Source organism: Ambystoma mexicanum, chromosome 2q, assembly GCF_040938575.1.
Source record: "Ambystoma mexicanum isolate Mex_15411 chromosome 2q, UKY_AmexF1_1, whole genome shotgun sequence".
NCBI classification, from domain to species: Eukaryota; Metazoa; Chordata; class Amphibia; order Caudata; family Ambystomatidae; genus Ambystoma; species Ambystoma mexicanum.
This window is the reverse complement of record NC_090924.1, coordinates 428,411,132-428,424,378: the sequence shown is the minus strand read 5'-3', so window position 1 is coordinate 428,424,378 and position 13,247 is coordinate 428,411,132. Positions and strand designations below refer to the sequence as shown.

Below are 13,247 nucleotides of genomic sequence, written 5' to 3'. Positions count from 1 at the left end.
CCCCGCTCATGCCCTGTGTCTCTCTCCTGTTGCCCCCCAATCTCCCGCTCTCTCTCCTGTTGCCCCCCAGTCCCCTACTCATGCCCCGTGTCTGTCTTCTGTTCCCCCCACCCCCCGCTCATGCCCCGTGTCTGTCTCCTGATCCCCCACCCCCTGCTCATGCCCCGTGTCGGTCTCCTGTTGCCCCCACCCATGCCCCGTGTCTGTCTCCTGTTCTCCCTACCCCCACTCATGCCCCGTATCTTTCTCCTGTTCCCCCCATCCCCCGCTCATGCCCCGTGTCTGTCTCCTGTTCTCCCCACCCCCCCGCTCATGCCCCATGTCTGTCTCCTGTTCTCCCTACCCCCACTCATGCCCTGTATCTTTCTCCTGTTCCCCCCATCCCCCGCTCATGCCCCATGTCTGTCTCCTGTTCTCCCCACCCCCCCGCTCATGCCCCATGTCTGTCTCCTGGTCTCCCCACCCCCGCTCATGCCCCGTGTCTCTCTCCTGTTGGCCCCAGCCCCTGCTCATGCCCCGTGTCTGTCTCCTGTTGCCCCCCACCCCCGCTCATGCCCTGTGTCTCCCTCGTGTTCCCCCACCCCCGCTCATGCCCCGTGTTTCCCTCGTGTTACCCCCCACCCCCTCGCTCATGCCCCGTGTCTCCCTCGTGTTCCCCCCACCCCCCGCTCATGCCCCTTGTCTCTCGCCTTTCCCCCCCACCACCGCTCATGTCCCGTGTGTGCCCTGTACCCCCCGCTCATGCCCCATGTCTCCCTCGTGTTCCTCCCCAACCCCCGCTCATACCCCTTCTCCCTCGTGTTCCTCCCCACCCGCTGCTCATGCCCCTTGTCTCTCTCGTGTTCCCCCACCACTGCTCATGCCCCATGTCTGTCTCCTGTTCCTCCCACCCCCTGCTCATGCCCCGTGTCTGTCTCCTGTTGCCTCCCATGCCCCCTCTCATGCCCCGTGTCCGTTCTTCCCACCCCCCGCTCATGCCCCGTGTCTGTTCTCCCCACCCCCCGCTCATGCCCCGTGTCTGTCTCCTGTTCCCCCCACCACCCGCTCATGCCCCGTGTCTCTCCTGTTGCCCCCACCCCCCGCTCATGCCCCGTGTCTCTCCTGTTGCCCCCCGCTCATGCCCCGTGTCTGTCTCCTGTTGCCCCCATCCCCCGCTCATGCCCCGTGTCTGTCTCCTGTTCTCCCCACCCCGCTCATGCTCCGTGTCTGTCTCCTGTTCCCCCCCACCCCCCACTCATGCCCCGTGTCTGTCTCCTGTACCCCCCACCCCCTGCTCATGCCCCGTGTCTGTCTCCTGTTCCCCCCACCCCCCGCTCATGCCCCGTGTCTGTCTCCTGCTGCCCCCACCTGCTCATGTCCCGTGTCTATTTCCTGTTCCCCCCACCCGCTCATGTCCCGTGTCTCTCTCCTGTAGCCCCCCACCCCCGCTCATGCCCCGTGTCTGTCTCCTGTACCCCACACACCCCCGCTCATGCCCTGTGTCTCTCCCCTGTTGCCCCCCACCCCCTGCTCATGCCCCGTGTCTGTCTTCTGTTCCCCTCACCCCCCGCTCATGCCCCGTGTCTGTCTCCTGTAGCCCCCCACCCCCCGCTCATGCCCCGTGTCTGTCTCCTGTACCCCCACACACCCCCGCTCATGCCCTGTGTCTCTCTCCTGTTGCCCCCCACTCCCCCGCTCATGCCCCGTGTCTGTCTTCTGTTCCCCTCACCCCCCGCTCATGCCCCGTGTCTGTCTCCTGTTCCCCCCACCCATGCCCCGTGTCTGTCTCCTGTACCCCCCACTCCGCGCTCATGCCCCGTGTCTCTCTCCTGTTGCCCCCCACCCCCCCGCTCATGCCCGTATCTGTCTCCTGTTCCCCCATCCCCTGCTCATGCCCCGTGTCTGTCTCCTGTTCTCCCCACACCCCCGCTCATGCCCCATGTCTGTCTCCTGTTCTCCCCACCCCCCACTCATGCCCCGTGTCTCTCTCCTGTTGGCCCCACCCCCCGCCCATGCTCCGTGTCTGTCTCCTTTTGCCCCCCACCCCCTGCTCATGCCCTGTGTCTCCCTCGTGTTCCCCCCACACCCCGCTCATGCCCCGTGTTTCCCTCGTGTTACCCCCCACCACCCCGCTCATGCCCTGTATCTCCCTCGTGTTCCCCCACCCCCCGCTCATGCCCCTTGTCTCTCTCCTTCCCCCCCACCCTGCTCATGTCCCGTGTGTGCCCTGTACCCCCCCGCTCATGCCCTGTGTCTCCCTCGTGTTCCTCCCCACCCCCCGCTCATACCCCGTGTCTTCCTCATGTTCCTCCCCACCCGCTGCTCATGCCCCGTGTCTCTCTCGTGTTCCCCCCACCATCGCTCATGCCCCGTGTTTCCTTCCTTTCCCCCCACCCGCTGCTCATGCCCAGTTTGTACTCTGTTCCCTCTCACCCCCGCTCATGCCCATGTGTCTCCCCTGTTCCCCCCTACCCCACGCTCATGCCCTGTTGTGTTCTTTATACACCCCGCCTTCCCTTTCCATGGTGGCCATCTTGGTAAAAGATTTTCATTCCTACACCGGGACGTCCCGGTGTAGGAAGGAAAATGTTTTTTTTTTTTACCACCCGGCGTTCCCACTTTGAGGACATAAGATATTAGTGGTCTTCATCTATTGAAAAGGATGTTATGGTGACGTTGTACTAATAAAAACCTTTAAAATTTAGTAAAAAAAAAATGTTACAGGGACGTTATGGTTAAGTTACACTAATAAAAACCTATGAAATTCAATGAAAAAACTTTGTTAAAGGGACGTTATGGTTAAGTTGCGCTACTAAAAACCTATGAAATTCAGTGAAAAAACTTTGTTAAAGGGACGTTATGGTTAAGTTGCGCTACTAAAAACCTATGAAATTCTGTGAAAAAACGTTGTCAAAGGGACGTTATGGTTCCAAGTAAAACCGAAAAACCCTTGAAATTCGCCAGTTATGGTAAGCTAAGCAACCATAACTCGCGCCACCACCGTGCACTGCTAAGACTAACACCCAGGACATAAAAGATGACATCACAAATGTCATTGATGCACTTCAATTGATAACCATGAGCACACTGCAATGGGCATATCCATTGAAACTCAACCATCACAGGGCACAATTCACTATTGGGTCACTCACTCACTGATTGTTTTTACTTGTACTGTTCAGCCTTGAAAATGACCCCTGAGGGTCGAAACACGAGTCGGCTACACAAATAAAACACATATTGCACCCATGAAACCAACGACTTCCTACTATTTATTAGAGAGAACGTGCTCTCATTCTAAATTTAGTACCTGGCGTGAGTGAAGAGGGTTTCAAACCCCAATTGTCATGGCTTATATTTAGATTGGTTATCTGCCACCAAATCCCTGGACCCTCAATTATATAATTTAATTTAGATGCAGGAATACACATGGTTAAAAGCCGATCCTGGTTGCTGGGATTCTGGTCGCAACAGTTGCTGGCAGGAATGCACGTGTCACCTTGCGACTGCCATGGTGCCAAACCAGAAGGCAACTACTGAGATTTGTCAGTAGACAGGCTCAGCAGAATAACAATGGCGCACTATGCTATTAAGCAATGAACAAGAAGAAATCCTACAGGAAGGGGTACACGTGGCCACTCAACCAAAGACCTACTGGGCTTGTTTTGGGTAATAGTTTGCAAACATTGCCCAGTCCCACCAAAATCCTGAACAACTCAGCTCGTTTGTTATGGTTTGAATCTTCCACCGTTCACCAATTGTTCCTTTATAACTGTGATCTGCCTGTATTGTTCATATTGTACTACTTGCGTTGCCACTTTAATTCCTGTGTGATAGTGTATTACGTCCTTTGAAAATAAAATGAACAGAACTTTAAATTGCAGACTGGACACACTAAACATCTGGGCATGTTAGTTGAGGGTTACATTGCAGAACTAACTGCCAACTGCCATTGTACTCCTGAATACACCCTCTTGAAAACCTTTATCCCATCTCACCTCATCTCTCCACTCATTCAGGCACTGGAAAAGGTTCTTTCCCCTGAGCTCCTCCAACACTTGATGGACAGCAGCTGAGCGCTGCTCATAGGCTAACAGCTTTGTGTTCAGCTCCACCTGATGCGAGGGAAATGTGTCGGCATTCTGGTAAACGGTAAAGACCTCTGGGTACGCAGAGAGCTCCTTCGCCACAGAGACCGGAACGGACCCCACTTGTTGACCCTCCACGAGGAAGGGGAAGCAAGCACTTTTGGAGGAGCCTGTTTTAACACAAAAAAGAAAGAAAAAAGAATGCTAGTGTTAAGGCCAGCCCAAGATGCTGTTTTAATGGTTCAGTGCAGTTTTATGTACAGGAAGACATACATATGTGTAAACTATGCTTGTGTTCAGAACCAGTATAACACCCAAGGAAATTGGTTAACAGGTCTACTCCAGAAAGGTGTGTGTGGGGAGGCAAAGATAACGCTGTGAGTCAAGCGGAAGAACCAGCAAGTCGTTTATTGTAAGAGAGAGCACAGAGAGTAGCGAGTACCTCAACCATCAGTAAACAAGCTCTCTGCTTAACGAACCATGTGTTCCAGAACACAGATGTGTTCTGGAACACAAACACCAGTAAGACGTAACACATCTTCCCCTTCACAAAAAAACAGAAACAAATTAGGGAAAGGAAAAGAAAAGAGATTGGGAAGTAACAACAGAATGCAGAAAATATGAATACAAACAGCCAAATGAATAAAGTGATGTTGACTAAATCACGCATCCAACGAATAAAGTATTATTGATCACACACAAAATCCTTAAGCTTGGTGGGAAACATTTTTGCTCTCCCACTCACACGACACTCAACAGACATTCCCTCATCCGACCTTCGTACAAAACTTTCACCCTCACTGACGACAACTCCATTGTCACAGTCCCTGGGTGGAACCGACCCCTCCTCACATCAGGGCTGCCTACATCTCCTCCATCCACCACCACCACAACATTGTTCCTCACTGCTGCAATCCTTTTAGGGCCCAAGAATTTGCTCTCTACGCATTTGAGACCATACCTGGGATTCTTGATCAAAACCCAAACACCAACCAGCCATTCACGTTCCTTAACCTTGATATTTTCATCAAACACACCTTAATATTGGCACTGTGCCTCTTCCACCATCCGCATCACCTCTTCTCAATCCACAATCACAGTGTACGCCAGCCCCATCCATCCCGGACACAATTTTGTCCCCGGCTTGCATCCTTTCAACGAGACAAAAGGGGACAATTTAGTAACTGATTGGAGTGTGTAAGGAAGTCATGGTATCAAACAGTGAAGACAGACACAACTGATCACAGTTCAAGGGTGTTTATTTAACTTCAAATGGGTTGGTTGAATGCCTATCTAAATCTAACTCTAAGAATGTGAGCATGCTATGTCCATCAAATAATAATAACGCTGTCCTAGTCAAGTCTCTGTCAAATAAAAGGGCCTATACTAATAAACCTATTGCTAATCCTTACTTCTAAATACAAAAGGGTGTGGGACAATGCGATATGCAAAAAAGGTGTTCAGGAAATAATATGTCAGGACGGTTGAGCAGTTGGCTTCCCTTCCCCACATTTTCAGCACAGGGCAAGGCGGCACGTTCGAGCTTCACACATACTCTGGCTTCTTGGCCACGAGGATACAGTTCAAAGCACACACATCAGGGCCTTCTGCAAATGCCTCTTTTCCAATAACAGCCTCTTACTGCAGAGGGTCTGTCGTAACAAACAAAGGGCCTCATTACACGGTAGGCGGTAAACCATGGCGCTACAAGCGCCATGGTTCATGCCGGTAATTTACCGGTACCGCCTTGGAGGAAAGGGGAATTACCGCTCTATTCCAAGGTTGGGAAGGCGGTAATTCCTCCTTCCTCCATTGCCCTTCCCCATTCCCATTTTTGCCCCATAGGGCATAATGGGAATGGGGAAGGCGCTAATTACGGTACCGCAAATTGCGGTACCGTAATTAGCTCCCTGGTCCCTTTGCGGGTTGGATTTTTAACGCCTGCAAAAAGCAGGCGTTAAATTCCCCAAACCGCAAAGGGACCTAGTAGTAAGGCGGTAAGGATTTACCGGTACCAGTAAAATACTGGTACCGGTAAACCCTTACCGCCTACCGTGTAATGAGGCCCAAAGTCTCAAAGTTCCATTCCTATCAAGATTTTTACATGCACAAGTTCTCGCTTTTAATGTTCATTGTGGGTCTCCCTCTTCAGGCTGAGACTTCCTTTTATCACAATGTTCACACTTGGTCTCCCTCGTTTGGGCTTGGATCCTCTTGATAGCTCAATGTTTTCATTTGGTCTCCCTCATTCGGGTTCGGACCATGGACCTCCCTCGTTCGGGCTCGGATCCCCTTTTTACCAAAATCTAAGACTTTCGAATGTACAATGGGTTTTGCTTAAACCGTCGCAGACCACTTCAATTCACTTCCCGCAATTGCTTTCATCAATCTTCTACTTCATTTCTTTTCGTGGGATACCTTACAGAGACCTTCGATTGAGCACATTCACAGTGCCAGACCACTCTGTCAACAGTATCGTATCTTGCCTTCTTAAGTTCAAACATTCATCAGTAGTTTAGCTTTACTCACATCTTTCATCTCACGCGTTCAACAATGTTCGTTCCAGAGCTCTTTATACAATGTTGCCGCTACGCAACCTTGACTTCAACACAGACCAGCATTGCATCGGTCTCCCCAACTTACCGGCTGTGTTGATCTTTCTGGCGTGTCTTTGTTCTTGGAGCCAAGGAAGATACCACAGCGGCTGCTGCTGTTCCTCCCCGCCTTGGTTAGTTACGCGGGAGGGCCCTTGGTATCTTCGACACACAATGCAGGATTATTCAATCTTGTTTCCTGGCCTTACGCTTTCTGCCTTGAAGGTTTCTTGAAAGTCATAGCGTCTTGGTATTTCCCTTTTTACAAACCCTTCTCGGTTTGACGTCTTTCTCCCCTCGTTCAGCTGCAGGCTCGAAACTGCTGTTCCTTCGTGTGCTTTGCCTCGCTCAGAGTGTGCTCTCGTGTTTCACCTTTTATCCGTGTGGGGAAGTTTAAAAGAAGTCAGGTGTGAGTGATTGTCAGTAATTGCCGGACTTCCCCTGACCATAGTAGCAGGACGTGTCAGGTACACTGCTTGGGTGTGAGTCTGTTTTTGTCCCAGAGCGGGCTGTCCGTGTGAAAGTGTTGGAGAAGGGGAAGAGGGTGGGAGTAAGGTTCCCACATATCCTACCTGGTAGGATGGGGCAAAGGTGTTACAGGGAAGAGAGGGATACTGTGTCTCATCATTCCGTGTCTCACTCCCAACTCCTGAAGACCCCTCAACCAGGTGATCCTCCCACACTGGTCCACCCCCAGGAACTGGATACAAAAGCGTTAGCCGTGTACTGGCCACCTGGATGACAGATTCCCAGGGACTAGTGGGTGAGACACCTTCTGGTTTCTCACAGGTGTGATGCAGTAGCAGTAGCATCTATACCATTTGTTTCAAAACCGCACTCCACAACAACCCCAACACTATAGCCAACTGAGTGCTGCACTTAAGAAATCTATTGGCACGTTCCGCAAGCCCATTTGCTCTGGGGTGGTACAAGGCCATGCGCGTGTGCTTAATTCCAAACTGCAGCAAAAATGTCCCATTCATTTCCGAACACAACTGCACACCATTATCTGTTAATATTTCTGTGGGAAACCCCTCACAAAAAAGACCTCGTAAATAATGACACTAATTCTGCAGTGGTTGCCTCCCTCAGGCCCTTCCACTCTATCCATTTCGAGTGTTAATCCACTAAGACAAGAATTAACTGGAAACATTCAACCAGCCCTTGAATGGGTCCCATTATGTCCACTGCCAGCTTTTGCCAAGGTTCCCTAGGAACCTGCACCGGCCAAAGTGGTGTCTCACGCACCCCTTTACTCTTGTCACTTGTTAAGCAGTTCCCACAATTCCTCATTTCCCTTTCTACACCACTATCCATTGTTGGCTACCAGTAACTCTGCCTCAGCATCCTTTTTTCGTGCCATTGGTGCCACAATGCCCTTGGTTAGCAATTTCTATCAGTTTGTCCCTGATGCCTTCAGGGGGAATCACTTTAGGACCCCTATTGAGTTTTCCTCCAACCAGCACCAATTCATCCTTCACTTCATAAAAACGTTCACATTTCCTTTCAACATTGTTCCTGCTGGGCCACCATACCACTGTCCACTCTGCCACTTTGCTAAATACCACATCATCTCTCTCTGCCAGCCTCAATTCCTCTTCAGTCAAAACACTGTGCTCAGTACTGGCAACAAACATTTCCTCGGCCTTTCCTTCCATCTTTTCACCATTATTGCCAGATTCCACCGGAAGACAAGAAAGACAATCTGCCAACACATTCTCCTTACCATGCACATAGCACATCTGAAAGTCATAATTCTGCAACCCTAGTATCCATTTGGACCAATTTCCACATGCTAACATTCGTACCAGAGGTCTGTGATCCATTTTCACAATAAGCCTTTGGCCCCACAGGAAGAACTTAAAATGCATAATGGCCCTAAACACAGCCCGAGCTTCTCCTTCAACCATTGAGTGGTTTTTTCTGCGCCCATTAGTGGCCTAGACGCAAAGGCTATTACATGCTCTTCCTTCCCCCTGTCCTGTTGCGACAAAGACGCTCCCAATCCCAATAAACTGGCGTCCACAGTAAACAATGTCTTTCGTCCACTCACAAACCCCCTAAAGAGGGTGCATTAGAGATCCCCTTCTTAATCTCTTGGAAAGCTTTCATACATTTATCTGACCACGTAAAAGTAACCCCTTTCTTCAGTAATTCTCTCAATGGAGTCGAGATGAGGGCAAAATGATGTACAAATTTGTATTAAAACTCTGCCATGCCCATAAATTATCTCAACTGATGGTTATCTTGCGGTGCTAGGGCCTTACTTATTGCCTCTACCAAACTGTGTTTAGTAGATATTCTATCTCACGGACTCCAATCTTACATTTGCTGCACTGCACTGTTAAACCAGCTTCACACAACCTCTCCAGCACACTCAACACCTTGTCATGCTGTTCGATACAGTCAGCAAAAATGATAATGTCACCCTGAAAAACAATCACGTTATTGACACTCTCCAAAACCTTTGCCATAATGCGTTGAAAGAAAACCGCAGCTAAAGCCAATCCAAAAGTCATCGTAAGATACTTAAATGTTCCTTCCCTTGTGATGAACACTGTTACATCCTGACATTCTTGTGACAACGGCACCTGGTGGTAAGCAGCAGACAGATTATTAAAGGTGAACCAACTTGTTTCTCCAAGTACAGCCAGAACCTCAGATATGACCCACAAGGGGTGTCTCTCCACTGTTTTTGTTCAGGTCTCTCAAATCGATGCATAAACGGATCTTCCCATTGCTCTTTGCCACTAGGACCACTGGGGACAACCAATCCGTCCCATGCACACGTTCTATCAATCCTCTTTGCAAAAGGCCATCAAGTTCCCCATGTAGTTGCTCCTTCATGTGATGAGTAACAGGCCACACCTTATGTACCACTGGCTGTGCCCTTGACTTCATCTTAATACAGTAAGTAAAGTCCCTTAGTCTCCCTAGTCTCTCCAAGAACACCATGGGAAATGCTAAGACCCATTTATCATCCACTTCTGCTATCGTCACAGGAACAGATGCACTTGCTTGAATGCGAACCCTTAGATTCCTTTGTTCCTCCCATCCCAGTAAGGACGATCCCTTCTTTGCTACAAGAATATCTGCTGTGCACTCCCTGCCTTTGTAGTCAACGAACGCCTGAAACTTTCCCACCAGTTCAATCTCTGTCTCACCATATCCACACAGATGGATGTGGGCGGTTTCAACTCTTGCTCTTCCCTAGACAACATTCCTGTGAACGTATCTTTAGAAATGATAGTCCAAGGGGAAGCACTGTCCACCTTCATTAAGAGTTCTGAGCCATTAATGCGAAATGTGTCTACAGGCCCTCCCATTCTTCCCAACAATGCCGAGATCTGAAATACATGACGATGTCTTCCCTCACCGCTCTGAGGAGAGGGCACATTTTCTTGCTCGTACGGGGTGTGTCCATCCTCCACTGCATTGATGGTATTCTCCTTACACATGCGTGCCAAGTGACCCTTGCACTTGCACCTGATGCACTCTGCATTCCTTGCTAGACAATATATGCTGGCCACTCCATGCCTTGGGTTTCCACATCTGAAGCATTTCGGTCCCCTTCGCCCCTCAGTGTGTCTCCTCTGCCTTAATGCACACACCTCCTGGTTGGATTTTTCTATCTTCATCTCCTTCAGGTACTGTGTTGTCTGCTCAATGCTCCTGGTGAGTTCCACAGCTTGTTCTAGGGTCAAATCAAATCTTTTGCCAATAACTTTTCTTACACCCTGCCATTATTGGTGCACCTTACCAACTGATCTCTGATGAGGGGATTTGTCAAAGCACCAAAGTCACAGGTGTGGCTCAGTGTCCTCAACACAGCCACGTACCCTTCCACTGGCTCCTTCGGTTCTTGTAATGTCTGAAAAAACATGTGTCTCTCAAAGGTCACATTTTTCTTTGGTTTGAAATGTTCTTTAATCTTCCTTATTGCCAGAGTGAAATCATCCAGGTCCCCTGACCATTCACCTTGCGGTTCTGGCAAGCCATCAAATACGCTGCAGCCCTCTTGGCCTAGATTATGTAGCAATAAAGCCTGTTTCCTGGAAGGATTAAACTTGTCCCCACCCATGGCCACAATGCAGGTTTCAAACATCTTCTTCCCCCTCTCCCACCTTATCGGCAGTTCCCCGGGTTCAGCTAAAAACGGGGGTGGAGGAGATACTGCTGCGGTGGCCATGGCAAATTCTTGGTGTGGCACTCTTCCTCTTTTTATTTTTTATTTTGCACTACTTTGAAGACAGCAGTCCTAAAATAGCCTTAGACCTTGAACAATGAGCACTGCTGTCCTTTAAAACAGCCTTAGGCCTTTGAATCGTGAAGGCAACAAACACTGCTTTCTTTTACAAGCTTTGTTTCCCTTAATCTGCCACGGATTGCTGCGTGTTGGGATTGTCGTGGCAACACTCCAAACAATGCATGTCGAGATGGGATGGTGCTCGCCAGCGTAGCGCCCTTCGTGCAGAGGTCCCTTTCTCTGATGTGCTCTGGGGCCCGGCCACGTCACCTCCCAGCCCTTCGCCTCCTTTCCTCATCGCTCCTCCGGATGCCGGTTCGGGAGTGGGGATGAACACCTCCGTTCAGGTACCAGCTGCTGCACGGAGGGGCCTCCACGCTGTGTTCCGCCACCTTGTGCGGTTTCCAGTCCTCGTCGCCAGTGTGGGGAGGCAAAGATAACACTGTGAGTCAAGCGGAAGAACCAGTAAGTAGTTTATTGTAAGATAGAGCGCAGAAAGCAGCGGGTACCTCAGCCATCAGTAACCAAGCTCTCTGCCTAACAAACCATGCATTCCAGAACACACGTGAACACCAGTAAGACGTAACAGTGTGTTCATCTTGCAAGTGGCAGTCATTTCTTCAGATCAGGACTGGCTGGTATTAGCACAGCTGTCTGTGGCTCATCTAGTACTGGAGTAATGGAGTGCTGCAGGCCAGCATTGGCGGAAGTGGTTATGTGTCACCTTCTGGCAGCCTCAGACTGGATAGTGTTGTGTGTGTATCCTCCCAATAGTAGAATTAGAAGGTCTGCTATCAGCCAGGTTTGCAGTGCAATGGCAAAGTTGTGAGTTTAACAACTGGAATGATCTGACATTTTCATGGCCTGAGGGAAAGTTATTCTTAAGATCATGCATTTTTGATAGGCCCTCTTCTAACTCTTTCCAACCCACTAATCAGCATGATGGAGGCTTGAAGATGGAGGAGGGGGTTGGGAGAGCTACGTCTTCCTCAAATTAACATTTTGCTAAATGGGCCCAAAAGGTGCATTTTACTCTCCAAAGCAGCAAATAATGACTTGCTATAATACACAGTGGCAGATTTGGTTGGGGATGCTAGATTTATGGCATCAATCAAAGCACACACCTCTAGACGCTGTGGACCATACCTCAGTGGTAGATATGTAAAGTGCTGTATTCACACGCACAGATAGAAACATGTTCTAAATCACAAAGGTGGGCGAGCCAGGCGCTGCTCGAGTTTCAAGTCACTGGCTCGGCACAAAAAAGAGCCGAGCTAGGTCTTCTCATGTAAAAAAAAAAAACCATTAACAAAACCTCACCTTGCCAGGGCCTGATGTAAGCTATGTGCAGCAGCACAGGTCCATTCTTATGGGGGCCTTGCAATTCTCGCCTCAATCGACATCAAAGACCTTATTAGAAGGTTGTCAGTGATACCCAGCACCTCAAGCTGGGCCTGGCTTTGGGACCTCACAAATCCTTTTTATACGTGTCTCTATTAGAATTAGTACATTTAAATGGGAAGCTCTGCAGACACAGAGGTACGTGTGAAAGGGACTGTTATGTGTGACAAGCCATCATAATAAGCAAGAACACTAGGTAATAAGAACTGTAGAGGCCCATCTGTACCTTCAAGTCCCCCACAGCTCCACTTAACTACTCACTGTGTGCCTTCTTCCAAGATAATTAACCCACGGCACAAACAAAACCATCCATTTTAAACAGTCTATATCATTTCCATGCTTGTTTCACACAAAAGAAAGAGATTTGTTTTACTTCATGTTTCTTTAGACCACGCATAACAATAAGCTGCACTTGTATGTCATAAGAAGACTACAAGATGGCGACATTGTCAGAGATTTGTATGTGTGTTTTAGGCCTTCTTAGTACATTTGCAAAACCACAAGGAGATTATTTGTGTTCAAATCACTTTGCATTCTCAGAACTGTAAGCTTTTCCAAGAAGACCGAAAACGCATGGTAGCAGCTTGAACTCCTCCGCCAAGTCAGGCCATTTTTACTACACCCTGAGTTTCAGAAATTTTATCCAAGCATCTCCCACCTAGGAAGTGGCAACACCCTATTCGCAAGAATCCCAGATGCTATCTTGGACACTCTGAAGGCCGTCCAGCACGTTGCAGCATGCCTCATCACAAGATTAAGAAAATTCAACCACATCATCCTCAAAGAGCTGTACTGTCTACCCATTAAAGCACACATCATGGTCAACACAGCCTGCATCCCCTACGAAGCAATCAAAACCAAAACACCACTCCACGTTGCTGAGAAGCTGGAGGCCTGCAAACCACCAGAAGCAACAACATCGCCACGCTTGAAACAAAG

At 49.4% G+C, this 13,247-nt stretch overlaps 1 protein-coding gene across 4 annotated transcripts in view; it reads right to left on the bottom strand.

Moving 5' to 3' along the window:
- Positions 1-13,247, bottom strand: part of LOC138569469 (uncharacterized) — a 442,006-nt gene that overhangs the window by 324,630 nt on the left and 104,129 nt on the right. For all 4 annotated transcript variants that reach the window (XM_069647461.1, XM_069647462.1, XM_069647459.1 and 1 more), the window contains one exon: positions 3,978-4,237. In XM_069647461.1, coding sequence (XP_069503562.1) covers positions 3,978-4,237 — 260 coding nt within the window. The remainder of the gene's footprint in view (positions 1-3,977; positions 4,238-13,247) is intronic.